Source organism: Phyllopteryx taeniolatus, chromosome 1, assembly GCF_024500385.1.
Source record: "Phyllopteryx taeniolatus isolate TA_2022b chromosome 1, UOR_Ptae_1.2, whole genome shotgun sequence".
Taxonomy (NCBI): domain Eukaryota; kingdom Metazoa; phylum Chordata; class Actinopteri; order Syngnathiformes; family Syngnathidae; genus Phyllopteryx; species Phyllopteryx taeniolatus.
In genome coordinates, this window is record NC_084502.1 from 7688326 (window position 1) to 7715483 (window position 27158).

At 40.0% G+C, this 27158-nt stretch overlaps 1 protein-coding gene across 3 annotated transcripts; it reads right to left on the reverse strand.

The window, feature by feature from the left end:
* Positions 1-1484: 1484 nt before the first annotated feature.
* itchb (itchy E3 ubiquitin protein ligase b) lies at positions 1485-26437 on the reverse strand. 3 transcript variants are annotated; one of them, XM_061768121.1, is made up of 25 exons: positions 26285-26437; positions 23648-23746; positions 23169-23310; positions 19459-19583; positions 19176-19310; positions 18479-18524; positions 18212-18393; positions 14855-15104; positions 13911-14006; positions 13412-13586; positions 13200-13263; positions 11951-12035; positions 11623-11751; positions 10046-10118; positions 9491-9562; positions 8982-9070; positions 7963-8122; positions 7734-7867; positions 7104-7244; positions 6481-6601; positions 6235-6339; positions 5671-5767; positions 5338-5410; positions 2580-2712; positions 1485-2105 (listed from the first exon to the last, which is right to left on the reverse strand). In XM_061768121.1, exons 2-24 carry the CDS (start codon positions 23715-23717, stop codon positions 2613-2615), a joined length of 2664 nt encoding a protein of 887 aa, XP_061624105.1. In that variant the 5' UTR covers positions 23718-23746; positions 26285-26437; the 3' UTR covers positions 1485-2105; positions 2580-2612. The 3 variants fall into 3 exon arrangements, with proteins under 3 accessions (XP_061624105.1, XP_061624096.1, XP_061624115.1); XM_061768112.1 differs by having other exon boundaries at positions 1485-2712; XM_061768131.1 differs by having other exon boundaries at positions 1485-2712; positions 23648-23738; positions 26285-26428.
* Between the last annotated feature and the right edge of the window lie 721 nt (positions 26438-27158).

Below are 27158 nucleotides of genomic sequence, written 5' to 3' on the forward strand. Positions count from 1 at the left end.
ATTATCTAAAAGCTGTTTAAGTTGCACACCGCAGAGAATCAAATCACACGCACATAATTAGATTTGAATAAGATTTGATTTCCGAGTCAGAAACTTAAATACCATTACATCATAATGAAAGAGGCAATGATTGGTTTTAACACAACATGAAAGGATAAAAGTTAAAAAAACTACCTATCAGATGTAAAAGTTATCTTTTCGGTAAATATTCTCATCTGTGCATCCCAAAATCTATGTAATCCAGTTTAGAATTTGACCACCAGACGCTATCTTGTGGCTAGGCTGATTTTGTAAGACGTCAATGAGGGGAGCTACATTTTTCTAATTTTCCAAGTTGTGAATTACATTTACTTCAAAAGGATATTTCTTTGAGGCATAAAAACTGCATGTATATAGTTAATCTGTCGTATTCAAAGTTTTAATATGTAATAAAAAAAAAACTAATGGATAAATAAAAATGCAATTCAGGATAACAAAATGGCCAAAATTTCCAATGAATTCTCATTCATTCTCATGGCAAATGAAGCCCCAAATCCTTAGCTTTATAACAAAATGTTCCTGTCCACATGTCCGTATGAGACAACACACACAGGTTTGATTTCAATTTATTTTTTATCTATTAAGGTCACAGTGTTATATATTTTTGTGTCCACATATTGCATGTACATGAGAAATTAAAAAGGGGGAAAGAAAATAGTGATACCATAAACCTCTTATTTTTTACAAAACAGAAAACCCATGTTTAATGTTATTTACAGCAGATGAGACCAATTTGCAAACTTTTTTCCACTATTAATGTGACATGTAACCTGTAGCCCTACATTGAAAAACATCCTTTTAAAATGAAAAACTGACAAAGTGATCGCAAAAGTGTGCATACCCTCATATAACTGGGACCTTATTGTGCTCAGAATTAACCAATCACATTCAAACTCACGTTAAATGGGAGTCAGCACATACCTGCTCCCATTTAAAGTGCATCTGATTAACCCCAAATAAAGTTCAGTGTTCTAGGCTTTTTCTGACATTTTTCTAGTCACATCTTTTGCCTGCAGAAAGCTTCGATAACAACAGAAGGATCTCATTTTACTTACCTTTTCGAAACTTGTCCCCCCCCCAATTGATTGTACAGGTTTTAGGTCACATTCATGGTGGGGAAAGTTTTGAAATGATTTATCCTGGTCTTAATTTTTCCTGTATAATCACCACAAACCTGGCATTTAATAAGGGGTGTGCAGACTTTGTATCCACTGTATTTGCTAACTCTGATAGTGTTGGAAATTTGATATTTGACCCTGGACAAGATGAGAGTGAGCGATAACAGAATGGGAACAAAAGTTCCTATTCCATTATCTCCCACACTGTGTACTTAATGTCATTTTCAAGAACACTTTTAAAATGTTTCATTTATGTTGAGTCACAATCCACACTTATTTGGCATCAAATGAAGAGCACATCTTCAAAAATGAAGACATAGACACTGCTTATTATTTCACACTGATTTAATGTAGTTGTTGCTGTAAAGTTTACAAAAATAAAGTGTACAAAACATAACACTATTAATTAATTAGAGCGTTTGAGTACTGTATTTGGAGGGTTTCAAAACCTTAAATTATTTTTCACCCATTTATGTGATTGGTTAAGTGTAGAGGAACCAGTTAAAACAGCAGTAGCCTATTTTAAGTAAGAGCATTTAAGTGAAAAAACAACAACCAATAACTCCATTCGGCTTGACTTTCCATTTTTCATTTTCATTTTCTATCTGAGAATATGTCATTTCCTAAAAGACGCGCCACTGAGGTCATGTATTTGACAAAAAAAACAAAACCGTAAAACACAAATCGGTATCAAAGACGACCTATTTCCCTCGTCTCAAAACGACAGCTTTCACACAGTGGTCCTATAAAACTAGGACTCTTTTTCCATGCTGCAATTGCAGTAAGCCTCCGACACGAAAAATACTGCTAACGATGGTGACAATCATGGAGCCGTTCAGGGCTGCTTCTCACGCATCATCTCCCAAATGAGTGCGCTAGCACCATGGTTTGCTTTAATGTGCAGAATCACTTTGTTATTGTTGTTTCTTAAAGACATGAGAACCAAATCTAATGGAAAAAAAAAAAAAAAAAGTTTTGTTAGCAGGAGAGCTGCAGGTGAGAAAAGTGACAGTCATAATGGTGGATGTAGCTTAATTAAGAGCCAACAATACAATCCGCTTAATTTTGATGACCCTTCACCCACTTTTGTACCCGAAAACCTATCGTAGCAATGACTAGCTTGACTAATTAGCGACTAGACAAAACTGCAACGCTGCCTCCCGGTCACACTGTGCCGACGTTGCTGCTGACCTTAAAATGGTCAGAAGATGGGGTGCAAAACACTCCCATGCCTACATAATATAGCACTCATTGTGAAGTCCAGGATCAATTTGGGTGATTTTGGTTTCGACAGACTACCAATTAAAAGCTTTTCCTTTGGCGGTGGCTGCAATAAATATGCAACTGACGGGCGTGGAACCCTGCTGACCCATATGAAAGGAAGGCTCCCCGATTTCAATCCGGCGGTTTCGATCCCGATACCTGGCACTTCACCGCCACAGCCGCTGCAAAACATCACTCCTGTCCAAAGCCTTCCGTCTCCTCAATGGCAAACATCAGCTTCTCCTTCAGCTGCTCGTAGCTCTTGTAAGGCGGTAAATCCAATCTGTTGAAACTGCAAAGTCGAGGGAATAAATAATACACATTTCTGCCTCATTGGGAAATGAAGATGTGCCGTGCTTGTCAGTCAGTTTGCAGCAGCACCATCGTTAACGCAGAGGCTATTTCCACATTAGATGTACTTTTAAAACATATTTTCCCAGTCAGGTATTTACAAAAAATCCACTCAGATTGAAGGCATGAGATGTCCACATGCAAACAACAAAGCTTTTCTCTTTTACAGATTACAGCAGTCCCCCACAAACAGGGGAACCGTGCCCTGTTGCGAATAATGTAAAGCAGAGAGAGTAACCAAAAGGTTGATGTATGCCCGTATATGCCGGTAGGAGGCAACAAAGCCCTACTTTGGTCTAAATGAACGTCCTCTAAATATTTCAACATAATTCCTTGACGGTGTTTTGGCAAATCTTTTTCTGAAAGAATAAGTAAGGAAGCAATCTTGTCTTTGTGGGTTTTTATTACAAGAAAGAAAGAAAAGTCTTTGCAAAGAGAGGAAAAGGTCCAAGTCTTACACGATTTGTCACCCCTTACTGAAGTCGAAGCAAAACAATCGCCTCCGTTATACAGAAGTGAGAGAGACGGAGAAGGAAAGCAAAACAGTTACCGTGGGTACGGAACGTATTCAGAACCCCTTAAAATGTTCAGTCTTTGTTATATTGCAGTTATTTGCTAAAATCATTTAAGTTCGTTTTTTTTCCTCATTACTGTATACACAGCACCCCATATTGACAGAAAAAAATTTCATTGTTGGCATTTTTGCAGACTTATTAAAAACGAAAAACAGAACTATCACACAGTATTCAGACCCCTTGCTGTGACGCTCATATTTAACTCGGGTGCTGTCCATTTCTTCTGATCATCCTTGAGATGGTTCTATACCTTCATTGGAGTCCAGCGGTGTTTGATTATACTGATTGAATTTGATTAGGAAAGCCACACCCCAGTCTATATAAGACCTTACAGCTCACAGTGCATGTCAGAGCAAATAAGAATCATGAGGTCAAAGGAACTCCTTGAAGAGCTCAGAGACGGAATTGTGGCAAGGCACAGATCTGGCCAAGGTTACAAAAACATTTCTGCTGCACTTAATGTTCCTAAGAGCACAGTGGCCTCCATAATCCTGAAATGGAAGACGCTTGGGACGATCAGAGCCTTGGTAGAGAGATAAAGAAGAACCCAAATATCACTATGGCTGAGCTCCAGAGATGCACTCGGGAGATGGGCGAAAGTTCTACAAAGTCAACCATAACTGCAGCCCTCCACCAGTCGGGGCCTCTCCTCAGTGCAAGACACATGAAAGCCCGCATGGAGTCCTGAAGGACTCAAAGATGGTGAGAAATAAGATTCTCTGGTCTGATGAGACCAAGATAGAAATTGTTGGCCTTAATTCTAAGCGGCATGTGTGGAGAAAACCAGGCACTGCTCATCACCTCTCCAATACAGTCCCAACAGTGAAGCACGGTGGTGGCAGCATCATGCTGTGGGGGTGTTTTTCAGCTGCAGGGACAGGGAGACTGGTTGCAATTGAAGGAAAGATGAATGCGGCCAAGTACAGGGATATCCTGGACGAAAATCTTCTCCAGAGTGCTCAGAACCTCAGATTGTGCCGAAGGTTCACCTTCCAACAGGACAATGACCCTAAGCACACAGCTAAAATGACAAAGGAATGGCTTCAGAACAACTCCGTGACTGTTCTTGAATGGCCCAGCCAGAACCCTGATTAAACCCAATTGAGCATCTATGGAGAAACCTGAAAATGGCTGTCCACCAACGTTCACCATCCAATCTGACAGAACTGGAGAGGCTCTGCCAGGAGGAATGACAGGATCCCCAAATCCAGGTGTGAAAAACTTGTTGCATCATTCCCAAAAAGACTCATGGCTTTATTAGCTCAGAAGGGTGTGTCTACTAAATACTGAGCAAAGGGTCTGAATACTTATGCCTGTGTGATATTTCAATTTTCCTTTTTTTAATAAATCTGCAAAAATTTCAACAACTCCGATTTTTTGTGTCAACATGGGGTGCTGTGTGTACATTAATGAGGGGAAAAAAGAACTTAAATGATTTTAGCAAAATGCTGCAATATAACAAAGAATGAAAAATGTAAGGGGGTCTGAATACTTTTCGTACCCACTGTATCTTTGTCCAGCTGCACTCAACTTATCTTTATCGAAAGACATAGCTGGGAACAATTTGTACGCGCACAGAGCTAGTAGTCACAATGTAACAATAAAGCATGTGAAGGTTATATAAAACTAATGGAAGTAATATTTGGTATGTACAAAACATACACAACTCAATGGCAACATGCCACAAGATGGCACAATAACAGCGAAAAGGTTTCTCAGGGACAGAGAAAATAAATATCTGCAAATAGACACATTTGCAAATGTCGAACTGCGAATATGCGGGAGTTCACAATAATTAAAGGCAAGTACCCCTAAAACTTCAGATGCAATCTAACTGAATTTTGCCAAATTGTGGCATCATAAGTGCTCTAATTAAAAGCCAACAAGTAAGCAGGGCTGCACTGAGTTCTGTTGGTGGCACAGATTCATGTTAGATGTTTGTATGTCAAGTTGTGTAATGTATGAAGCGCTGCCTCCATGCGTGAACTCACCATGTGTGACTTCTGGGAAGCCAGTTTTCCTTTCCCACCTTCTCAATACAGAACTTCTGGGGACCGTTGCTTCCTGTAAAGTGAAGCATGCGGCAGAATGGGGTATTTAATCAAGTCATCCAAAAATTATAAAACGTAAATTCTCTCCTCAGGTTGAACTGAACCCGTCCCGATTTCACTTAAAATATGATAAACTATTACTTTTGCTCGCCTCTCCCTCAAAAGGTCTGACCAGCCCGATTAAGCCAATGTTGCAGAGGGAGAATAGCAAAGGCTTCGACGTGTGGAACGCTCCTATCTGCCCAAGTTGAAAAATATGTCCAAAAATATTACCCATGAGGTCAGCAAAGCCTCCGACGGGCAGACGACAGGTACCAGTGACGAACTGAAGCAACCTCATTCTCTTCTCGTTGTCCATCTCTTTTATGAACTGCAAGGACAAGATTATAGTTATTATTTCAACAGTCATACCATTAGGTACATTTGTACAATTGAATGAGATCCAATACAAGTATTCTGCCTTTACAAATGCTCAGCTTTGATCAACATGGTCAGAGAGATTCATTTCACAAAATGTTTGGCAAAAGATTGGTAACAGCTCTCAGAAGGATGCAGTGGCGTTCGACACTACTACATCCTAAAACCACAATTGGGAACTTGTTTAATGAATAATTCTGACAAAATATAATTGTAAAGGCAGATTAAATATGATAGAGCAATTGAATTGGAGCTCACGTCTACGATTACGCCAAAGCACACGCGGTATATATAAAATATGTGAATACGATGCCTTGTGTGCATCAATTTTATCTTAACATATCTCAAACAAGACACATTTGTATACATAGCAGAAAAGCTAACCTCTGTTCAGAACCTCTTTATAGTTTTGATGCTGACCTGCCAGAACCACATGATCTGCTTGCTCCCGCGAGGATAGTGTCTGTAGATGGTATTTCTTTGCCAGTCAGCAAGGTCAATCTCCTGCATGCCACACAGCATCACCTGCAAGGACAAATACATAAATAAACCCAAAAAATAAATAAAAAATTCTAAAAACCAATAAAACAGCATTTGATTTGTTTTTAGAATTCTAATGTAATTGTATGATGGAAATAGTGCAGATCTCTCTATGGATGCCCATACCTCCAGCTCTTTGGCATCAAAATACTGCAAGTACTGCTGTGGGAGGACCTCGTTGAAGCCTTCAAAAAATGCCTGCGTCTGCTCTTCCACTCCTCTAGACAGCCTCCACTCTGCTACCAACCTGCACACCACACAAAACAGAGGATTCTAACCACGGTTAGAAATGGCTATGAAGTGTCCTATAATTCATTCTTGTGTATCCCCGTTCATTTTGACCGAACAATATCAGAGACCATTTATTAAAGACACCTGGGAACTGTTTACAATGCATAATTCTCTTGCCGGGACAGAAACATTTGAGCATTTGAAACAACAGGATGGGAAACATGACTGTCAAATGTGAAACTTCACCCCCCTCCCCCTCCCCCTCCCCCACCCCCCCCAATCATCAGGCATAAAATTCTAAGTTAATAATTACTTAACTAAAAACAATCAAGTTTATCCGTTTGAACATTAAATATCTTGTCTTTGTAGTGTATTCAATTAAATATAGGTTGAACATGATTTGCAAATCATTGTATTCTGTTTTTATTTATGTTTAACACAACGTCCCAACTTCATTGGAATTGGGGTTGTACATCGGAAGCAGGCTGAATTCCAAATCGTAATCCATCTTGGCCCACCTGATGTACTCCTCCTTGTTCTCCTCTGTAACTTGGATGTCTCCTCCGCCAGCTTTCAGGTCGTGCGTGGTGATTTCCCCTAAGATTTCCTTGTCAACACAGAAGAACATTTCCAGGCCGCACTCTTCGATGTTGTTGTCCCTATGGCGCAGTAAGGACAATCACGACACAGACCAAGACCTACGTGGTACTTGACGAAGCTACCGCGAAACCCTGTTTATCGCGAGATACGTTCCAGACACACCCGCAATAAGTGACAATCTGCGATGGAGAGATTGTATATTTTCTACGTTACTAAAGACATGTTGCTATTACTACTAGGACTAGTACTTTCTACTGCACCATACGTATTGTAGTGTCTGTCTAGGATACATGCACATGCCTTTATGAAGCGGGCCCGGTAGGGCGGCGTGTGATGTCAGCGAGTCTACAAGTGTCTGGCCGTGAGCTGTGGCTGACAGCAGCTCCTGTGTGAGTGTGCTAATTGTGTTTGTGTTTTACTGTTCTGCCACCGTTCAATAAACAGCTGAACAGTGGATCAGCGACTCTGGCTCTCCTTTCCACATGCAAGGGCATTACAGTGCGTAGGTATATTGTAAAAATCCATTGGGAAAAAAAGTCAGAACTTACTTGATCCAAATGAGGGAGTTGTAGAACTCTGGGTCTACTGACTCTAGGTCCTTGAGGGCCAATGGCTTGTTCAGGATGCGCTTGTAAAACGGCAGTGAGAAACCCGTGTCTATGAACTTGCTGTGGAAAAGCGCCTAAAAACGGATAGGAGTTCAATTGGATTATTTTTTTATTTTTTTAATCATCTTCGATGGGCAATACTGGCTGATACGAGACAATAATGACTAACCATGGCAATGAAGCGGCCAATGAATTTGAAATACTTAAGGTGGTCAGGGTTGATGTAGGAGGCGGGGTTTATCTGGAGACAGTAGTTTTCTTTTCCAGCATATTCAAACAGGCAGTACATGGGGTTCAACACTTCATGGGACAAAAGGAAGAACCATTCCCTGTAAGAAACGAGGGATGAATGAGAAAAAGACTCCGAGATTCCCATTGTAGTGATGTAACTATATCTTAAATTTAAAGAAACAAACATGCTGGGAACTGCCAGGAACTTCAGGCAATTCACTCATTTAATATTTAACATTAATACACACATCGTTAAAATTCACTTCTTTGGATTGAATTTGAGAACTGCTTCATTTGACCTAATTGAGTCAAAAAATGTTGTTAACACCTGATTGAGTGAAGTGCACCACACAGTTAATTCATATAGGGCCATATTCTCCGCTGTGCTCTTTTCTGGCGAAAGGAAACGACCAACGACCTACAGAACGGCAGGCACACCCTATTTTTTTTTAATAGACCTTGAAACATGCGTTCAGTCATAAGCACAGTATTCTGATTAATTTACTTTTATTTGATTTAATTCATACAGAATTAGTAACACATTCTCCTTCAAAGTGTAGTGTGTTTAGACGGAGCTGCGGGCTCGTCTTACTGGCGACGACATCTGCTAGGGAAGGTATTTCCATTTTTAAAGTGTTCCCAAATGGATTTCTAAACATTCACAAGTTTCAGGAGAACTCCATACGCCATGATTTTCAGCCAGCCTCAAATTTTAATGAGTCACGCCTCTTTGGTGGCTGCATACAGTTACGCACGGTGGGTGTGTTTGAAGTCTGGAAAGGGAAAATGCCCATAGTTGAAGGTACACAAGCCAGGCACGTTTAAAAAAACAAACAAACAGACAAAAAAGACTTACCGGTAAGCACGAACGGCAAAATATGGCCCATTGTGTACACTCACTATGTACTCGCGGTGTTTTGCTCTGACGATAAGCTTATCCGCTCGTTTTGTACTTGCCTGGCAACACCTCCGTAGTCGAGGCCTTCTTCTCCAGGGAAAATAATCCACAGTCTTCTTCGCAAATCCTGAGCATTGAAGCTCATTATCTAAAATGTTGGATTTTTGGAATGATAAGTGCATTTATTTTATTTTACAACAGCAGCATAGATCTTTTTGATTCACACATGATCCTTGTTCATGTCATGTTTGAACAGGATCAAAGACAGACAATTAATATGTTAATATTTCTCCGCAGGGGTGGGGGTAGGATGGGCTACTACTTCCTGGTTCTACTAAGGCTGAGGCTACATTTACATCTTCCCAGCAGCCACAGAAGCATCATCATCATCATGAAGTGGATTTCCACAGCTGGTTTGGCGACTACTTTACACAGTACATGTGCCATATATTGGTAAAGAATTACACTCACAAGCATATTGTTGTACATTTACGTTACTGCTGCTTGTTACGACATACAACACGACCTGGCAGGTTCTCTGCCGTTAGACGTCTGTGGGTCACCTTACCTGCTGGAAGGAGTCCTCAAACAGAGTTTTTCGTGACACATTGATCTTGATGTGTTGAGGCATTGACAGTTGCTAAAGAGGAAGGGAAAAATATCATAAAAATAGAATCGTGGTGATTAGAATTTGAGCAACCGTTTTTTTTTTTTTTTTTGCTTTATACTACTTTGAGAACTATGGAGTCAAACTGTGAATGGGATTTTGCCACCTGTTGCCTAAACAAGAACAATTATATGGAATACACTTAGCACAACCTTTAAAAACTGTGCCAAACTAATCATGGGAATTACTCGCTTTGGCGAGCCCTCATGGGACAAGTCAAAAAGTCGCAACAGCTTAGCGAAAACTTTGTTGAGGTGTGATGCTTGGACCAAGGAGGAACACATTTAAATTTTGGTGGGACTCCACAGTTTTTTTTCGTGTGTTTAATATTGAGAATTTGACAGTAGAATAATGCATGATCTGAATGCCAGAATTCAGGCGTCTTTAGTGTCTAGGAAAGCGCTGTATAAAATGTAATGCATTATTTAATAACTTGTGTGCTGTTTGGATTCATACCTGGCACCAAAATCTGAAGTATTGTACTTTGGCTTTGAAGTCTCTGACGTAGGTGATCTGAGGTCCATTTTCACTGGAAAGTACAGAAGTACTTAAGTTAACTTAATATGAGCAAGGATGTAACTATGGAAAGTTGATGCTATTTTTTTTAAACCTGCGATATATATTGTGATGTGAAACAATCCAGGATCAGTGGTGGGAACGTTCATTTTCCACACAAACGAGTTGAAAGTTCAATTCATAAATCAAAATGCTGTACTAAGTTCACTGGTCCAAAAACAAACTAGTTCATAGTTCTTTTTTTTTTTTTTTTTTTCTCTCAATATGTTGCTGATGGGCTATTACCCTCAAAATACTGCCATTTCATTTCCCCATTGTTGCCACCCATTCAGTCCACACAAGTAACCAGCTGCAGCTTTCACCCTACAATCTCAAAAACAGGAGGAAAAACTTAAATCAACTCTTGGTCTTTTATAAAATGAGAAATTAGAACAAAACAAGGTTTTGTCCTTAATTGGAAAACAAGAACGCAGAACACGGTACGACAGGAACAATGGTGAAAGGACATTGATAACTTCCTCACAGCTCTGGCTGACTATATTAACATAATAAATTACAAAAAAAAATACATTCCATTTTATCACAGTGTGATCATAGTGTTTTATCTAAAGCACTGATACAAATAATAATTTTGCTAGTAATTATATTTTTACAGTTATGTACTGTACCCATCTTTTGAGAATTTCCAAACTTGTCCCTCTGCTGGTTACTTTTAATATGACAGTTGATTCATTGTATAGTCCAGCACACCTCGAAGTGATTATTATGCACACATACGTCGCAATGACGATGCTCAAACAAAATATTGCAGCCCTTGTTGATGCTTCTCTTGATTAAATTGTCACATCCATCTACTAGTTAACTAAACCTGTTTTTCGACAACTGGAACCAGAAGACTGACAGTGTCGTGTGACATTGTATGTCATACTACAGTTATGCTCATGAGTCATCTTAGGTGTTTCCTCTGAGTGAATGTCTAATAACAAAAAGGGTACCGCTTATTAGAATACGATGTAGAGATTTCTATAAGCAGAGAAGTAGAGTGAATCATACTACAATAAATATACTCGAACTAAATACATAGAAGGATAACACAGCCTGCTGGAAAAACAAAAACAGAAGTGTTAAAGACAAGCTATGCTAAAATGATACCTTTGATTTTTTTCCTTTTTGTTACACTGAGTTTACGCAATATTTTGCACACTGGAAAATGGTCTGCCTGGAAATATTCCAGGATGTGATTTAAAAGAACAAAGTAATAAAATCTAGATCAGAGAATAAATGTACATATCGCCTTTCCCGACCACTATTTAGCCATATGATCTTTAAATATGATCTTTAAATAGCCGAATTTCATCAGCCAAAAACCTAACACATAACACCAGATGGAAAGTCATGCCTCATTTCCTAATTAGTTGTTTCTCTTTGTTTTGCTTCTTACATTATGCATAATCTTAGCCATATAACAGGCAACTACAGGTACCGTATATGAGTTTTGTAACTGCTGGAGGACGTACAGTGAGGATTTTCCAGTGCGAGGGTCAATGTAAGTCGTAGTTCTCCTGTTGTGGTCTACGAAATAGGGAATACCCTCTACAGTAAACCTCATCTCCCATCCCTCTGGAAGTGGTTTCTCGTTCAGCAACCTAAAATAATAAGATAAAGAGCTCGTGAGTATTTTTGGTTGTGTTACAAAGACAATGCAGCAATCAGAAAACCAAATGACATGAGTAACAGCAGCCGTTAAACAGAGGCACATTTGAATTGAAAATAAAGAATACAATGAACTTAATAGGAATAAAAGCTAAAATGTCTGCGCTGGAACATTAAAAGACAAAAACTAACCCCTGTGACCGTGGGTCTTCCCACTGTGTCGACCGTGTAGGATGATGCACAAAATAAACTCTTCCGTTGCTGTCTGTTCTCTTCTCTAAAATGACAAAATCAATTGACAAAATCATAAGTCAACAAAAAGCAATATAATTTCACTGCTAAGATTTGCACAATGTTCATTCAAAACTGTTTTAATCATGTTCCCGCTCCTCTATGCACCTTATGCTGTACAGAAATATTTGTTAGGACAAGTATTTAACATGCATGCAATATGACAGTCATGAATTCTCGTTAACTTATTATTCGCTGTTTAAGGGTCGATGTTTGAGATGAGACTTCGTCTACTACACTCAAATATTCCATAGAAAAATGTTGTTTGCTGGGTTACGTATGCTTATATTTTACGGAGATTTCAGAAAAAGCTTGCAAAATGTATTTTAAAAAGCACATGTTGCATGCGCACACACTGACGGAGACAAGCCACGGAGATGGTGGTTTCAACATATCAGTTTTCAGACCCCCTTACATTTTTCACTCTTTGTTATATTGCAGCCATTTGTTAAAATCATTGAAGTTATTTTTTCCTTCATTAATTTACGTACACACAGCACCCCATATTGACGGAAAAAAAAAAAACTTAATTGTTGAAATTTTTCCACATTTATTAAAAAAAGAAAAACTTAAATATCACACAGCCATAAGTATTCAGACCCTTTCTGTGAGACTCATATTTAACTTGGGTGCTGTCCATTTCTTCTGATCATACTTAAAATGGTTCTACATCTTCCTTGGAGTCCAGTTGTGTTTGATTATATAGAACCCTACCTAGAGTTGACTGAGCAATGGGGGGAGAAAAGTTTTGGGGGGAGAGGTAAAGAAGAACCCAAAGATCACTGTGGCTGAGCTCCAGAGATGCAGTCGGGAGATGGGAGAAGATCCTAGAAAGTCAACCATCACTGCAGCCCTCCACCGGTCGGGGCCTCTCCTCAGTGCAAGACACATGAAAGCCTGCATGGAGTTGGCTAAAAAACATCCGAAGGACTCCAAGGTGGTGAGAAATAAGATTCTCTGGTCTGATGAGACCAAGATAGAAATGGTTGGCCTTAATTCTAAGTGGCACGTGTGGAGAAACTGTGAGGCAGATTTGCTGACCAGTTGTCACCGTGCCGGCCCAACGATAACTTGCAACATGTAAATCAAAGCTCATATGGAGGACACCTGTTAAACTAAGGATAACGTTAACATTACTGTGAAATCTTACCCCATCCATTTGGCAGCGGTCCAAGAGGATCATACTCCTTATTTTGTGCAGTTGCCCCCTGGTCCTGTGTCGACATAAGAACAGTCATTACGAACGAGGAACATTCAACAACACGGAGCCATTTTTGTCAGACATTATTTTTTAAGGAAACAAAGTCACCAAAGAGGCCATATAAATCCATCATATGTTCAAACTACAGCACCACATCTCACCCCAATTATAAACCTCTGGTTGAACTGTTGCATGGCGCCCTGCAACTGGTTGCGTTGGTGCTGCCACTGCTCGTAGTTGCGCACAGTCTCCACTGTGGGACGCTGCCACGTGGTGGTCCTCGTAATGTGGTCGACAAAGTAAACGCGGCCCATCTGGTCAACGCGACGTTCCCAACTAAGGGGAAAGTCGACAAATAAAACAGTCAACCTTATCAAGCACTAAGTAGACTACAGCCTCAATTGTCAAACAGATCTGAGAACTTCAGTTCAGTCTATCGGTCAAAATGTGGGTGCAGGCCTGGTTAAAATAATGGGAAAGCTCACGGAGGAAGAACTTTATCCACAGACAACAACAGCGTTTAGCCAGCTGAAGGCAATCACAGAGTACAAATGGCAAAAATTGGTTGAAAATCAGCAGAGTTTTTGCTCTGACGTGGAACCAAAAGAAATCTCAGGAACACAAAAAGATGAGGTTAAAATTGTATGAAGGAGTTTTTACCCTGGGGGTAAGGGTTCCGGGCGCTCCCACGTTGTTCTCTTTTCTACGTGGTCGACAAAATACAACCTGCCATTCTGATCGACCCTCTGTTCCCATCTAGAAAGAAACAAGTGAACAAGACATCAGACCAGGGGTCACCAAGTTTTATGAAACCGCTACATTATGGGTACTGATTGGCTACGACGTTGATACACACTTCTGAAACAACAAATTAGCTGCAATTACTTGTAATTATGTAAATATGTTATTAATAATTCATCGAAGTGAAGACACTGATTATGTTAAGGGCCTCTCATAATAATGCTCAGCAATGACTTAATCGCTGTGACAGTATCGTGAGTTTACGGTAATTTCCACTGGTGAACTACTTTTAGAACAGGCCCGCAGGCGATTCATGTGGTCCTTGGGATGGCCCTAACATCAAAAAATATAGAAGCGCTCCAAGCATTTTAGTTATGTTCAAATTAAGTAACACAATGGTATCACAGTAGAGTCATGAAATGCACAATTAATGATTCCATCCATCCATTTTCTGAGCCGCTTCTCCTCACGAGGGTTGCGGGAGTGCTGGAGCCTATCCCAGCTGTCATTGGGCAGGAGGCGGGGTACACCCCGAACTGGTTGCCAGCCAATCGCAGGGCAAATACAAACAAACAACCATTCGCACTCACATTCACACCTACGGGCAATTTAGAGTAATTAATAATTTAAAAAAAAAAAAAAAAAAAAAAGGAACATCAAGAATATTGATGACTGACCCCGCAATGTTGTATGCTTCCATGTTTATGTTGCGGGAAGCTAACAGCTCACTGCCTTATTTGTTCCATCCAGTCTGCTTCCGTTTGCAGTTCTCCACAATAGTCCGTTATTATTTCATTTAAACTCCACTTTCACTTGACTAATGGCAACCAACCATGCATAAAGCAAAATAGAGTAGAGCTAACCCTGGAGGCAAGGGTCCTGAGTTGACAGCAGGGACCCTGGATGAGACAGCAGGGCTGATGCTGGTCATTGGCTGTCTGGATGCCGGAGGTCCAGAGGTAGACGCTGCAGATGTACTGTTCCTGTCTGAACCCACCGAAGGACTGGAGTCTGGGGCTGCTGTGGGGCCCGGGGCAGTAGTACGCACAGGTGTCTCTGAACCAGACTGACCATTGCTGCTTTCAGCCGGTGTAGAGCTATTGCTGGAAGATGCTAAGCAGAGAGACAGTTGGTCAGTGTTAATTGAGTTAAAGAAATTGTAATAGCCATAACGTTGTAATTATAATACCCCCTTCGTGTAATAGTTGACTAAATTATACAACTGACTTTGGCTTTTTCAACCCCTGTGTAATTTACAAAGAGTCTGAGGGCGGAACTGAATTTAGAAACCTGTAACAATAAATAAAGAAATAAAGTATACCACCAAGCATCTTCTGCAGTCTAGTAGTAGGACACGAAATGTAACTTTCAACTCAAGCAAAAAATATTTGCATGATCAAAATCAAACTTTGATGGGTGTTTTGCTCACAAACAAATGAAATGGTGCACACGTATGTTTCCAGTGTATCCCTCTGAAATAGTGATACCAATAAATGTGTGTGTGAAACAAAAAATATCTGATCATTTTACTGTTTGTACAAGCACTGCAAACAACTCTGAACAGTAACATTAACGCAGATGGGAGTGTTAACACAAAATTAAGTGTCTCCTAGCTTGCCTACGAATAAAACAAAGTTGGTGAACAGCACTGACAGATTCTACTCTCCTTATTACAAGCCAGTGTACCATCCCATTAAATTAAATTTGTTTATTTGCAAATACAGTGGTACCTTTACGAGTGCTAACTTAATTTTTTTTGTTATAAGACTAAATTGAAGAGGACAAACAGTCAAACACAGAAGTATAAAATGAGTCACTCACTAGGCCACACCCCTGAAAGGCACACATACACTACAGTTGTTGTCACTTTCTGCTGATACAACATACAGTAATTACACTTTATAAAATCTGTTTATTAATTTAGATTCTCTTTTGCTGTATTTTATTTACTTTCATACAATATACTAAGTTCATTTTTTTTATAACATTACAATTGATCTCAATGGGGAAAATGGATTTGATATACGTGAACTACGAGCTAGGTCACAGAACGACATAAACTCTTGAGTCAAGGTACCACTGCACTACATATTGTTCAGTTGCCAAGGAAAAGATGAATGCTTTAAAAAGGGTAATGACACAGCAATGAAAGCAACAAGGAAGCGGTTATGATTATTGTTAAAAAAGGAAACACCATCAGGAAGAAACACCAATCATCACAAATGACTTGCCCAACCACAGAACTTCCCTTTCGCCTGAGCAGTTTTATTAAGGAGGAAATGTTTCCGTATGAATAACTATAGTGCTAACAGCATTAAATAAATTCAAATACGGGCCTTCCTCTTAAGAGCTAGTACATGATTACATGTAACATCTCCTATACATTTTGGGCAGAGGTGGGTAGAGTAGCCACATATTTTTTAAGGGTACTGTTCCTTTCGAATAATATGACTCAAGTAAAAGTAAAAAGTAGTCATCCAAATATTTACTTGAATAAGAGTAAGAAAGTATTCAATGAAAAAAACTACAAGAGTAATTTGTGAGTAACTTCAGATTTTTAAAATTTTAAATCAGAGCATGAACATCAAATAAAAAAATAATAATATATAGGAGTCGCCACATACCTGCCACCATTTCAATTTTTGCCCCAAAAACCAACAACACATGCAATGGGCCCTACAGAAACATTATTTGCTTTATTCACTTCAATGACTTCATGAAGAAGCTGTTTGCTGACCAGACTTAGTGATTGTGTGTGTGCTAATTTTGCCACATCCACTGCCAAAACAACAGCAAAAACATCTGCAACTTACCGCAAGGTGTTTTCTCAAGTTACAAGTGGGCTGAAATATCCAAGTTTGGGCAGTCACAATTTAAGAGCTGCATGACAACGCTATTGTCATTTGGTCTGTAAACACACTCGCGCAGCTGTTTTTTCCCCAAAATGAGTCATTTTGATTGGCTCGCGAAGGCTATGTGCATGGTCATGCCATGTGCCGTCAAATGACATTAGTGATCCGGTTTGATTGGTGCAACGGCGGCCCTACGCGGAAGTCGAAGATGGAGTCTAAAAATAGACACGCAGACGCATGTATGGATAAATAAAAGTACCGAACGGCATCTCAATCATTGTAATGGAGTAAAGGTATCGATCCTTCTTCACATAAATACTCAAGTAAAAAGTACAGTGCATTTAAAGTACTCTGACAAGTACAGTTTATCGAAAATGTTACTTGAGTAAATGTAGCACATTACTACCCACCTCTGATTTTGGGCCAAATGTATGACGTTAGCACATTAGAATGCTTTGCCACGAGACCTCATCCGCCTGCATCCAGGATGAATTATTTTTCCTTGCGCAACTCGTGAGACTTACTTCCATTCTCAACAAGGGGTGTTAAGAGAAAAGGAATGTGAGAAGGGCTGACGAATATACAGTGGACCTTATCGGAACGCTAAGAGTCATTTAAAGCAATAAAGAGTCGAGTGTCCAAATACCTTTGTCCAGCAGTAAGTGTTTCGGTGAAATGCTGCTTGGAGATGCTTGAGCCAAAGTGCTGGTTCTCTTAAGTGATGTTTAGTTCCGTTACAGGTTTTATTAAGGCAGGCGTCCAATTTGTAATACGTCTTCCCATTACCGTTGACTTGGTATGATGCTCTCTGACTCTTGTTAATGACTGACTTAGATTTTGTGATTTTGAGACCAGTGTGAAGAAGTTGAGTTGATCTGATTGTAGCGGTTGACACTGAGCACTCACTGAAGATGACGACTATTAAATTAGCCTGGCATGCAAGTCGCTAGCTTGTTGACAACTAGGTAGCTCCTAAATAATATACTGTATGATTGTCACAGAAGTCTTTTATTGTACTGTACAAAGATTTAGAAAACCTCTAGCTTTGTTTTAATGACCCTTTTCACTGCACATTTTTAAACAGTGAACAATAAATGAAAAGGACAGACTGTGGAATAATTACTACGCTCCAAAAAGTATTCAAGATTTTCACAAAACTTGGTCTGAGGAATGGTCCGTGTAACTAAGAAAGAAACCGTTTGCTTTTGGTGAGGATCTGGATGAAATGTAGATACAGAAACTGCCACAACAACAAATGTCAAAGTGGCTATGAATTTTGCAGAGTACCGGCAATTCCGTGTCGGTGGCGTTTATACAGAACATTGACGTGAAAAAGCCACTAAAAACTTAACTTGATAAATGACAGACCTGGTGAAGAGGTGGGTCTGCGTGGGGTTGGAGGAGGAGGTCTGGATGGTCTGGGTGGCCGCAGCGGCCGTACACTCCCTGACAAAACCCGAGGAGAGCCAGAGACTGTCCCTGACCTTTGACTCCGGGGAGACGAGCGGTGCTCAACGCTGTCCACAGCCGGGGAACTGTCTCGGCTGTGTCTAGGAGTGCAGAGGGGTGCAGCGGATAAATAAAGTCCAAATTTCACTGCGCTCACAACCCAAAAAAATTAAGCATTCTCCATACCTTGGGGTATGTTCTCCATTGGGATGAGAGTCTCCATTTGATAGATCTGAAGACCAGTATTAAGTACAATGAGTTGATGAACATACAAAACACTTGACAGTCAATACCAACAGTATTGATCCACTTAAGCCTAAATTATTTACACGATGGCCAAATTTTTAGTTACAGCGTATAGCATCTCGACGCCGTCGTCTCAAAGTAGTTGTCCTTCGGTTTCTCCCATCTGTTGCGCGCCACAACAGCAAACAAACGTAACAAGAAGTCTCCGCAAACCGTATTATAACAAACCGTACTTTATTGCAGTTACGATTCTACAAAACATGGCAAAAGGCAGCTCTGAAGACTAGGGCAAAAGTATGGATTTTTTTTCATAAGGTTGCAGATGGAAAACTATCCATCCGTATTCTATACCACTTATCCTAACTCGGATCTTAGATGTGCATGAGCCTATCCCATCTGACATCTGGCGGGGAACACCCTGGACTAGTCACTACTGCTCAACAGCCAATTGCATTGCACATACAGACCAACAAGCCTTCAAACTTATATTCACACGTAAGGACAATTTCTATTCAATTTCTTCAATGAACCTCCTAACATGCATGTTATTGGAATGTGGGAAGAAACTGGAGTACCGCTTTTACCATTCCTCTAGCAATCTGTGTTCATGTTCTCTGTGACCACCCCACAAACTCACTCTGATGGTCGACTTCAGCCTTGGCGAACATTTCAGGGTCAACCGTCATGCCGTCCAAGCAGACAGAAAGGTCTCCCACCACGTCCGTCTGGTCTCGGTCTGTACACAGCTTTATGGTCTGCACCACGTCAGAGACTAGATGATGGCGACCAGGCAAATATGTATACATCAGATGGATGCCAGTTGTTACATACTGTATTCCAATTGAAGTCCTACGCATCATTTTAAAATCAATCAACCAATAAGTGCTGTTGAAGCCTGAAGACTGACAGCAGACACTCACTTTTCATGTTGTTAGACTTAAGCGTGGCGCTGAGGTCCAATTTAGCCAAGCCCAGCAGGATGTCGGACTTCAGGGTTTGGTGGCTCCACACTCGAAACAGTAGTTTGCTGAAGGGAGTCACGATCCTGTCAAAAACAAAAAACTCCTTCAATGAATTTCAAATAACAATAATTTTCAGTAGGTTTCCATAGTTACTTACACTGTTTAGTTATATAGCTCTGAGCAATCATTCAACAAAGTCCATAGGTCATTTTACACTTGCAACTAAGTGAGTCCCGAGATGCACTTGTCTGGAAACAATGAGTCCCTGCAACTAATCACGGAATACAAATGCGGTAATCCTCCGCTACATCGCAGTTCGTGCTTCACGGTTCCGCTATATTGCAGATTTTGATTAAAATATTTGAAACTGTTTGTACAAAATTGTTGTGTTATCATTTGCTTTTGCTCTTGAGGAGTATATTATATGTGTTTAGGCCTTCCACGATAGCAAATTTGTTTAGAACATTATATTTTGCCAAGATAAGCGATAGTATCGTTGTTTTTTATGCCACTGATACAGTGATATTAGAGCATAATAAAGACTTGTACACATCTTACAAATTCTGCTCAGGTAATCAAACATATGAGCACAATTGTGTAATGTTCTCTTATTTACTAAATAAAAGTAGGGCTGGACTTCACAATAAGAGCAAGTAACTAAAAACAGAAAGTTGTGTGCGTTCAAACAAAGTGCTTAACTTAAGAAAAATAAAGCTTGAGTTTCCCCTTTTCTGTTTGGCATCTTGACACAACAGTCAAGTCTCAAACAATTTGTCTTTTTTCTTTCTCTCTTCTCAATTCGGCATTTTGCAACCGCTGTCTTGGCGCTGCACGTCCGCGTCTACGCATCGGTGACGTAAGCTCGTTGGGTCATATCCGCCACTGCAGTCTTCTGTGTTTGCGACCGTCTCTGCGGTAAACCTGCTTTGCAGTTTTGCTTTTCAATGTGTTTTCAGATGCGCAAAATGCAAATTTTGACCCGGAAACTCCGATGAGAGAGCGCTTAATTCGAGCGTTGCACACATACGTAAGGAAGCAATGTTGTGCATCAGTGGACGCACATTCACAAAGCTTTTTGCGTCCCTCATCATTTCCGTGCGTCTAGGACGTGTGACGCACATCAAACAAGATCCCTGAAGTTACAAGAATATGATGTCATCTTCAACTATATACTGTATGTAGAACCAATAGGTCATTTTCGCAGGTCACAATTCAACAAAAAGGTCTAATATCATTGTTAAGGCCCCACTTTCAAATGAGCATTTTGGAAGTAAAAACTGCATGTCATTCACCAGCTCACCAGCCACTGTAGCTTGTGTGAGCAGCAAAACCTTTGTGTTGTTCTGAAAGCAGACAATGGGATTGAGACCCTATTCAGAGTGCTGACATAAGCAAGCAAACAGCTCACGTTGTCATAATCACCTACATCTTGTACAAAAAAAAAAAAAAAAGAATGTTTCCAAACCCCAACGTTGCACAAAGGTGATTATTACCCGTCAAGTGTAGACGACTACTAAATTCACATGACCACAATGTGGTTGAAACACGAATAAAAGGGTGCCAAAAATGCTCTGGCACGGATTAGTTACAGCAGAACCTTCAAAGTTGAATGCTGCAATACTCAAACTTTGAGTTTTCTGAAAGGGAGGCTGGTAGTAAGAGAAGAAATGGACCAGAAGTTACAGTCTCTAAGAGCAGAGCAGCAGCATATCAGCCTCCACTCCAGTGATTATGTCATTTGTACTCAAATGTGTGGATTCTGTGAGATAATTTGGAATATATTATTGTAAAAAAATCATTGCAAAAAAAGTACATAACTACCAAGACCGTGCACTAATGGATGGTGACACGAACTGCCATTCGAGTCCGCCGAAGAAAACCCAATGCCAAATCAAGTTTTCTGATTCGAACCACAATGAATCAAAGAATAACATCGTACTTACTTTATTCTGACAAGAGCTCCAATGCTGCCACGCCACAGTTACTTAAAAAAATATTTCACGATCATTAGGCATTGTTTATGGTCGACGCCATTAGGAGTGACTGCGCACAGTTTCTGCACATGTATGCAGTTGTAGCTTGAAGCCCTACATTGTGATCTCCGCGGGAGGAAGGATCCATTAGCCTAGCCCCAAGGAGCTGAATGAAAAGCTCCCTTCCGTTCTGCCACAGTAAGTTGATCCAACACAGCGTGAAAGATGACAAGAGACAGCTCGCTAGCAAGCAGACTTGGTAGCCAGCAGGCTGGCTAGAAAGGAGGCAGCGGGTCCAAGGCAGCAAAGATTTGTGGCAGTGACAGGTGCAAAATCAACCTGAGTTCTACCTCTGGCCAAGGTACGGCGAGGAATCCTGGATAATGTAAGCCATTTTAAACTAAAAAGAAAAACTTTTCGGTAGGAAGCAGCGGCAGCCAAAATGTGCCAGGTTACTCTCGTTCCAGTTTAACAGATAGTTTACAAAATAATCCAATTGGATTTATCATTTGTCGGACTATTATTTCGGAATAGTACGAGGGGTAACGATTTGATGCTGATTCCGAAGTCATTCTTTCAGCAGGAGTAGCAAATCAGGATTTAGAAGGAGAGTTTGAAACCTAATAATTACATATGTGAAGCACTGCATCAACATAAGCCCTTTTAGTGAATTACTCTCACTTATAATAAAGTCGGGAAAATAAAAGCTCTTTTGAGACATCACAAAAATGACTTTGTTGTGGTTTTGCATGCAGCCATTGGTGCAAGAAGCTCTTTCCCGTAGCTCCTTTCGCTCGCAAAATAAATACTCGAAAAAGGCAGAACATTGAATGAACAAATGACTTTCATTTGGAGTTTCTGTGACTCTTTTTGGGATGTTGGACGAGAAGGAGCAAGGGTAAAGTTGCCGACACATTACATCACATTAGCTTCTGCTTAGTGTTGTAAATGGCTTTTTGGTTTTCTGAAAAGTGATTGTTTTGGGGAGGATTCCGCCCGATGCCACTTATGATGAAAGATTATGTGTGGATGTAATATTTTACAATAAATGAGTGGTTCATCATATTCTATACTTATGAGAACATTTAATGCATGAGGTGGAGCATATACCCTCCACATTTGCCTTTAAATTTGAGAGTATTTAAATGGTGTTTTATATTTCTAACACTATCTGAACTTCTGCTTATATTTTTATCAGAGTAAGTCCAGAATTAAAACAAACTTATGTAACATTACTTGTGTTGTTGATAAAGGTTTTATGATGGCAACAGTGTTGACCAGCATATCTTTGGAGAGAGATTCCACCATATTTTGGTACACTTCACAACTTTTGACAATTAAAACAAAAAACAAAACTAATTTGTTTAGGGACACGTGGACCCATGGTCTCACTCCATCATATAATGCACTTGTTACATAACTGTAACCCCTGTAGCCACGGTCTAAAGTGTGAGCCTCTCAGACTGCAGGGAAGGAGTGTTAAAGTATTTAAGGACACAGAAGAAGAGATTGCTGACATTCACACCATCACAATGACTAATATTTGGGTTAAATATTTATAAGTGCTGAGTAAAATGACCTTTTTTTTCTTTTTCTTTTTAACTATGCTGCAATTCCAGGCATTACAACAGACGAAAGCCTTACATTTGTATTCCTCTCAACACAGATCAATCTGATCAGCCTTTCTTAACTTACACTGTGAGTGGCTGCTTCCACTTGGGGCTGTGGGTGTTGTTGCATTTCTCTGTTTTCCTGGACTGGCCATCAACAGTAACTTCCACGTATGGACTGGGACCAAACCAGTTCTTCTTGTTCTCTTTCAGTTTTGCTGATAGCACTGAAACAAGAAGACAGAGAGCATGAGGAATCCCAGAAGATAGTTAGTCACAAGATCATTCTGTCACCAAGAAACCGGTAACACGCAAAAAGATTGTTGGGCCCTTGCATTAACATTAAGCACTCTTATACAACGTGGCAGGACATGACTGCGAACATAAATAACAATATAAACAATGGCTCAGTTCAAGTGTTACAATAAATCAAGAGAGAATGACGTGACCCTGTATAAGTACCGTGCTTATGCTTCAAAGGAAAAGAAGATGTGTTTTAATCCCTAACAAAGTTGAACTGAAAGCTGAATAGAGAAGAGTAAATAAATTAAATACTCAACTTACCAATAATTTGTAGCTGTGCCTTCATAGGGTAACCATTGGAACTGCCTGCCTTGGTGACTTCACTTGCCATGACATAGGGCTGGGATGAAGCCTGCAGCCCTGACAACAAAACAAAGGGGTTTCCCATTAGTGCAACTTTGGAGCACACAAGTGAGGACTTCTGATGAAGCGCGGTACTGGAAAGTAGCAATCAGGAGAGTATGGTTTTCGCCAAGGCTCACCCTAAACATTGAGGTGTTCTGGCTAGTCAATAAGTACAGCGGACCCTCGAACTATTACCACTGAAGCAGGTGATCTAGGCTTACCTTGGCTATGGGGGAAATGTTCATCTCCTTTAAAGGATAGGATGAAAAACCAACATTTTAATTTCTTGTATACAAACAGCTGAGTCTTCGGACTGCCTGTCCACCCTCCGAGTGTGAAATTACAAAGTAAATCTTTTGAGAGCTGTCGAATTTATGAAAATGTGTCTGTGAGTGAGTCATTAAGAAATTTAAGAATTGTGATTCAAGATGGCTAATTTAATGCCACACCCGGTTTTAAGACTTGGAATTTCAGCACTGTGTGGGAGAAGCAGTCTGAACAGTGTCTTATTTGCATGAAATACGACCATCCCCTCACAACAGGCTGATTTCTGCAAGGGTAGCTTGACAAAAGCATGTTAATGCCAAAGACATTATTAAAACACCACGGAAGCGGTAAAACGGTGGAAAAATATACAAATGTCTCCTTTAAATAATGAACCGCAGTGATCAGAGATTAAAAGCCACTATACTGAATGTAAAGCATGTTTTGCATACCGTTTGGTGTGTACTCATTTAATTGCTATTTTCCTGTTTGAGTTATTTGAACTTTGTTTTCTCTATTCATTCATATTTCGTTTTACTTCTATTATCAGGTGACCTGGAGTTATTAGAAAGGCGCCTATAAATAAATTGTTACATTTATTGTTTAACCGTAAAAGACTTCATCTGATCATTTACGTGTTTTTCAGAATGTCAACTAGTGAGACGAAAAAAAAAACCTCAGGCATTTCGTTTTTAAAAGTTGTTATTATTATTATTATTATTATTTTAAAGCATGTACTGTACTTACATTGGCTATATTTTTAGAGTTACAGTACATACTTTTACAAATGAATGCCACAATGTGCTCTTTCCATGACGTCGTAGCTTGATGCCGCTTGTCCTGACGGCGTGAGTGAACAGCTCCTGCATAAACTTCCACTTCAGTTACGGCTTTAGTCAATAATTTATTGGAATTGCTCACTTGCTAATATGCTGCCTGCGTGTACACGACAGTGTTTGCTACATATTAAACTGCAATTAAATTTATGACATAGATTTGAATCATCATAACATAACACTCCAAGCGCAATCCAGTTCAAAACCAAGAAAGTCAACTAAAAGTGCTCAATATTAAAATTTGTTTTGTGTCATCTATTCTGGGTTCTTAAATGCCTTCACCCAAGGACAAACCAAAACCTTTGGAAACACAAGTATCCCATCTTTTGAAACGCATTTACACACGACAAAACGTGCATTTCAGTGTATAATATCAAGAGACTGAGGAGAATGTAAAATTAAGTGGATCAATTGCAGACATAAATAGGGCCGCAAATTGCCACGATGTGTTTCTCATATTATCTGCCTTGAGCACAAACTTCGGAGAAATAGGAGTGTATTTAAAAAAAGTGTATAAAAAGTTAAAACTTAGCAAATTAATAAAGTCTCAAAATGGGCTCTTTGTCACACAAAAAAAATCCACATTTTAAATTATCCCGAGTCAAGTCTAACATTGCATGTAATATACATTCTAAATAACATTTGGACCGTTGTGAAGCTTCTGAAACACCACGTCCTCCCTCTCAGTCACCTTGAAAATAGGACTACTGTACTTTTTGTCTGTGGCCACAGGAGAAACAAACCTGATCAGACAACCTTGTCCAGTAAAACAAGTACCTCTTGCTCTCATAAATATCGCCTTTACTTAGTCTAACCTATATTTAAGCACTCGAGAGTTGCTGTAAATAAGCTGAACGCGTTCCACTGGCGGTTTCGGTTTACCAACGCACTCTGTATAGCCAAAGGGTTTGCGCTTGGCAACAAATATCAAATTGGCCGTTTATGTTAATAAATCGACCATGCAAGGTTGGTGTTAAAGGGTGCGGTGTTACAAGTAGCTAATGAAAGCTAACAACGATCGAAATTGGGACTTCAATAGCCACGGTACTTGTCAAACTAAAGCGTATTATATACTGATTATAATTCATCTGCGGTCGATCTTTGGTGTGCACGATATAACAAGCAGGCTGCCATAACATAACCTGGTCCAACTAGCATTGTATGGAGAGCTAACGCCGTGTTAAGCCTCGGCTCGTTACTTCCTTCTAGGAGCGGTGAGGAAGTGCGCCGATAAACACTCCGTGAGAATATTTACTGTTCTGGTATGCTAGCCGAGCAGTACAAAACACGCTGAACGTCAGCTGCCGGGCTGCCACCGCCGCCGCCGACACAGCCCAGCTAGCCGCTAGCCTGCTAGCATGTGTCACCACCATGGCACAAACCCCAAAGTCCACGGCTGTCAAAAGATTAAATGCACCCGCGAGCTCGCTGCCTAACGGGTTCGCGCTCTTACCCGCACTCCAGGAGAGACTCGAGAGGCAAACTGTCAGCCTGATAGAAAAGTCCCAGCCCTTGCTCGGCAGACTGTTTTGGTAGCGGGTTCACTTGAACGAAAGACAAACTTCGACCATCTTCCCAAACTCGTGTCACGTGACTGGGACGAAGGCGGAGCATGCGCCTTGACGCTGTGATTGGACGAGAGTTGAGATAAACAGAAACAGACTAAGATTTTATGTTTTTCCCCTTAATATTATATTATTATTTTATAAGATAATTATTATATATTATATATATATTAGATTATATTTCACCTGAGTTGCCGTGCAGGTACGATCGAATCAGCACCATTTTTCATTGTTTTATTCATTTCTATTTTATTTTGTGACTCACATGGCAATCCATCAAATTGCTGAATTATTCTATTTATAAAATGTAAAAAAATAAATTTTGGGCAAACGCCGTACCCAAGTGGGTACCCAATGCAAGTCCTCTACTTAAGTTGCAGACCCTGCAATCTTATGTACAGAAATAAAATAAAAAAAATTCTGTCATTCCACACACACACATACATACACACACACACACACACACACAATAACATACCCACGTTAAAATCTTTGAATTGACATGACTCGCTCTTTCTTTACAAAATCCGCCCCCCCCAACCCCCTATTAATGCTAACAAACAGCAGGTGGCAGTGTCATACTTTGCACTGCTCTGCTGTTTCAAATGCCTTGTATAAAGCTCCAAAAGAGTCTAGTTGTGAGCTGTGTACGATCAAATCCAAAGATGCTTTGCCACAAGTGTTTTTTTTCTTCTTTTTTCTAGCTATAAAACGATAGAAAACGTATATATATATTGTATAAAGGTACATGCATACATATAC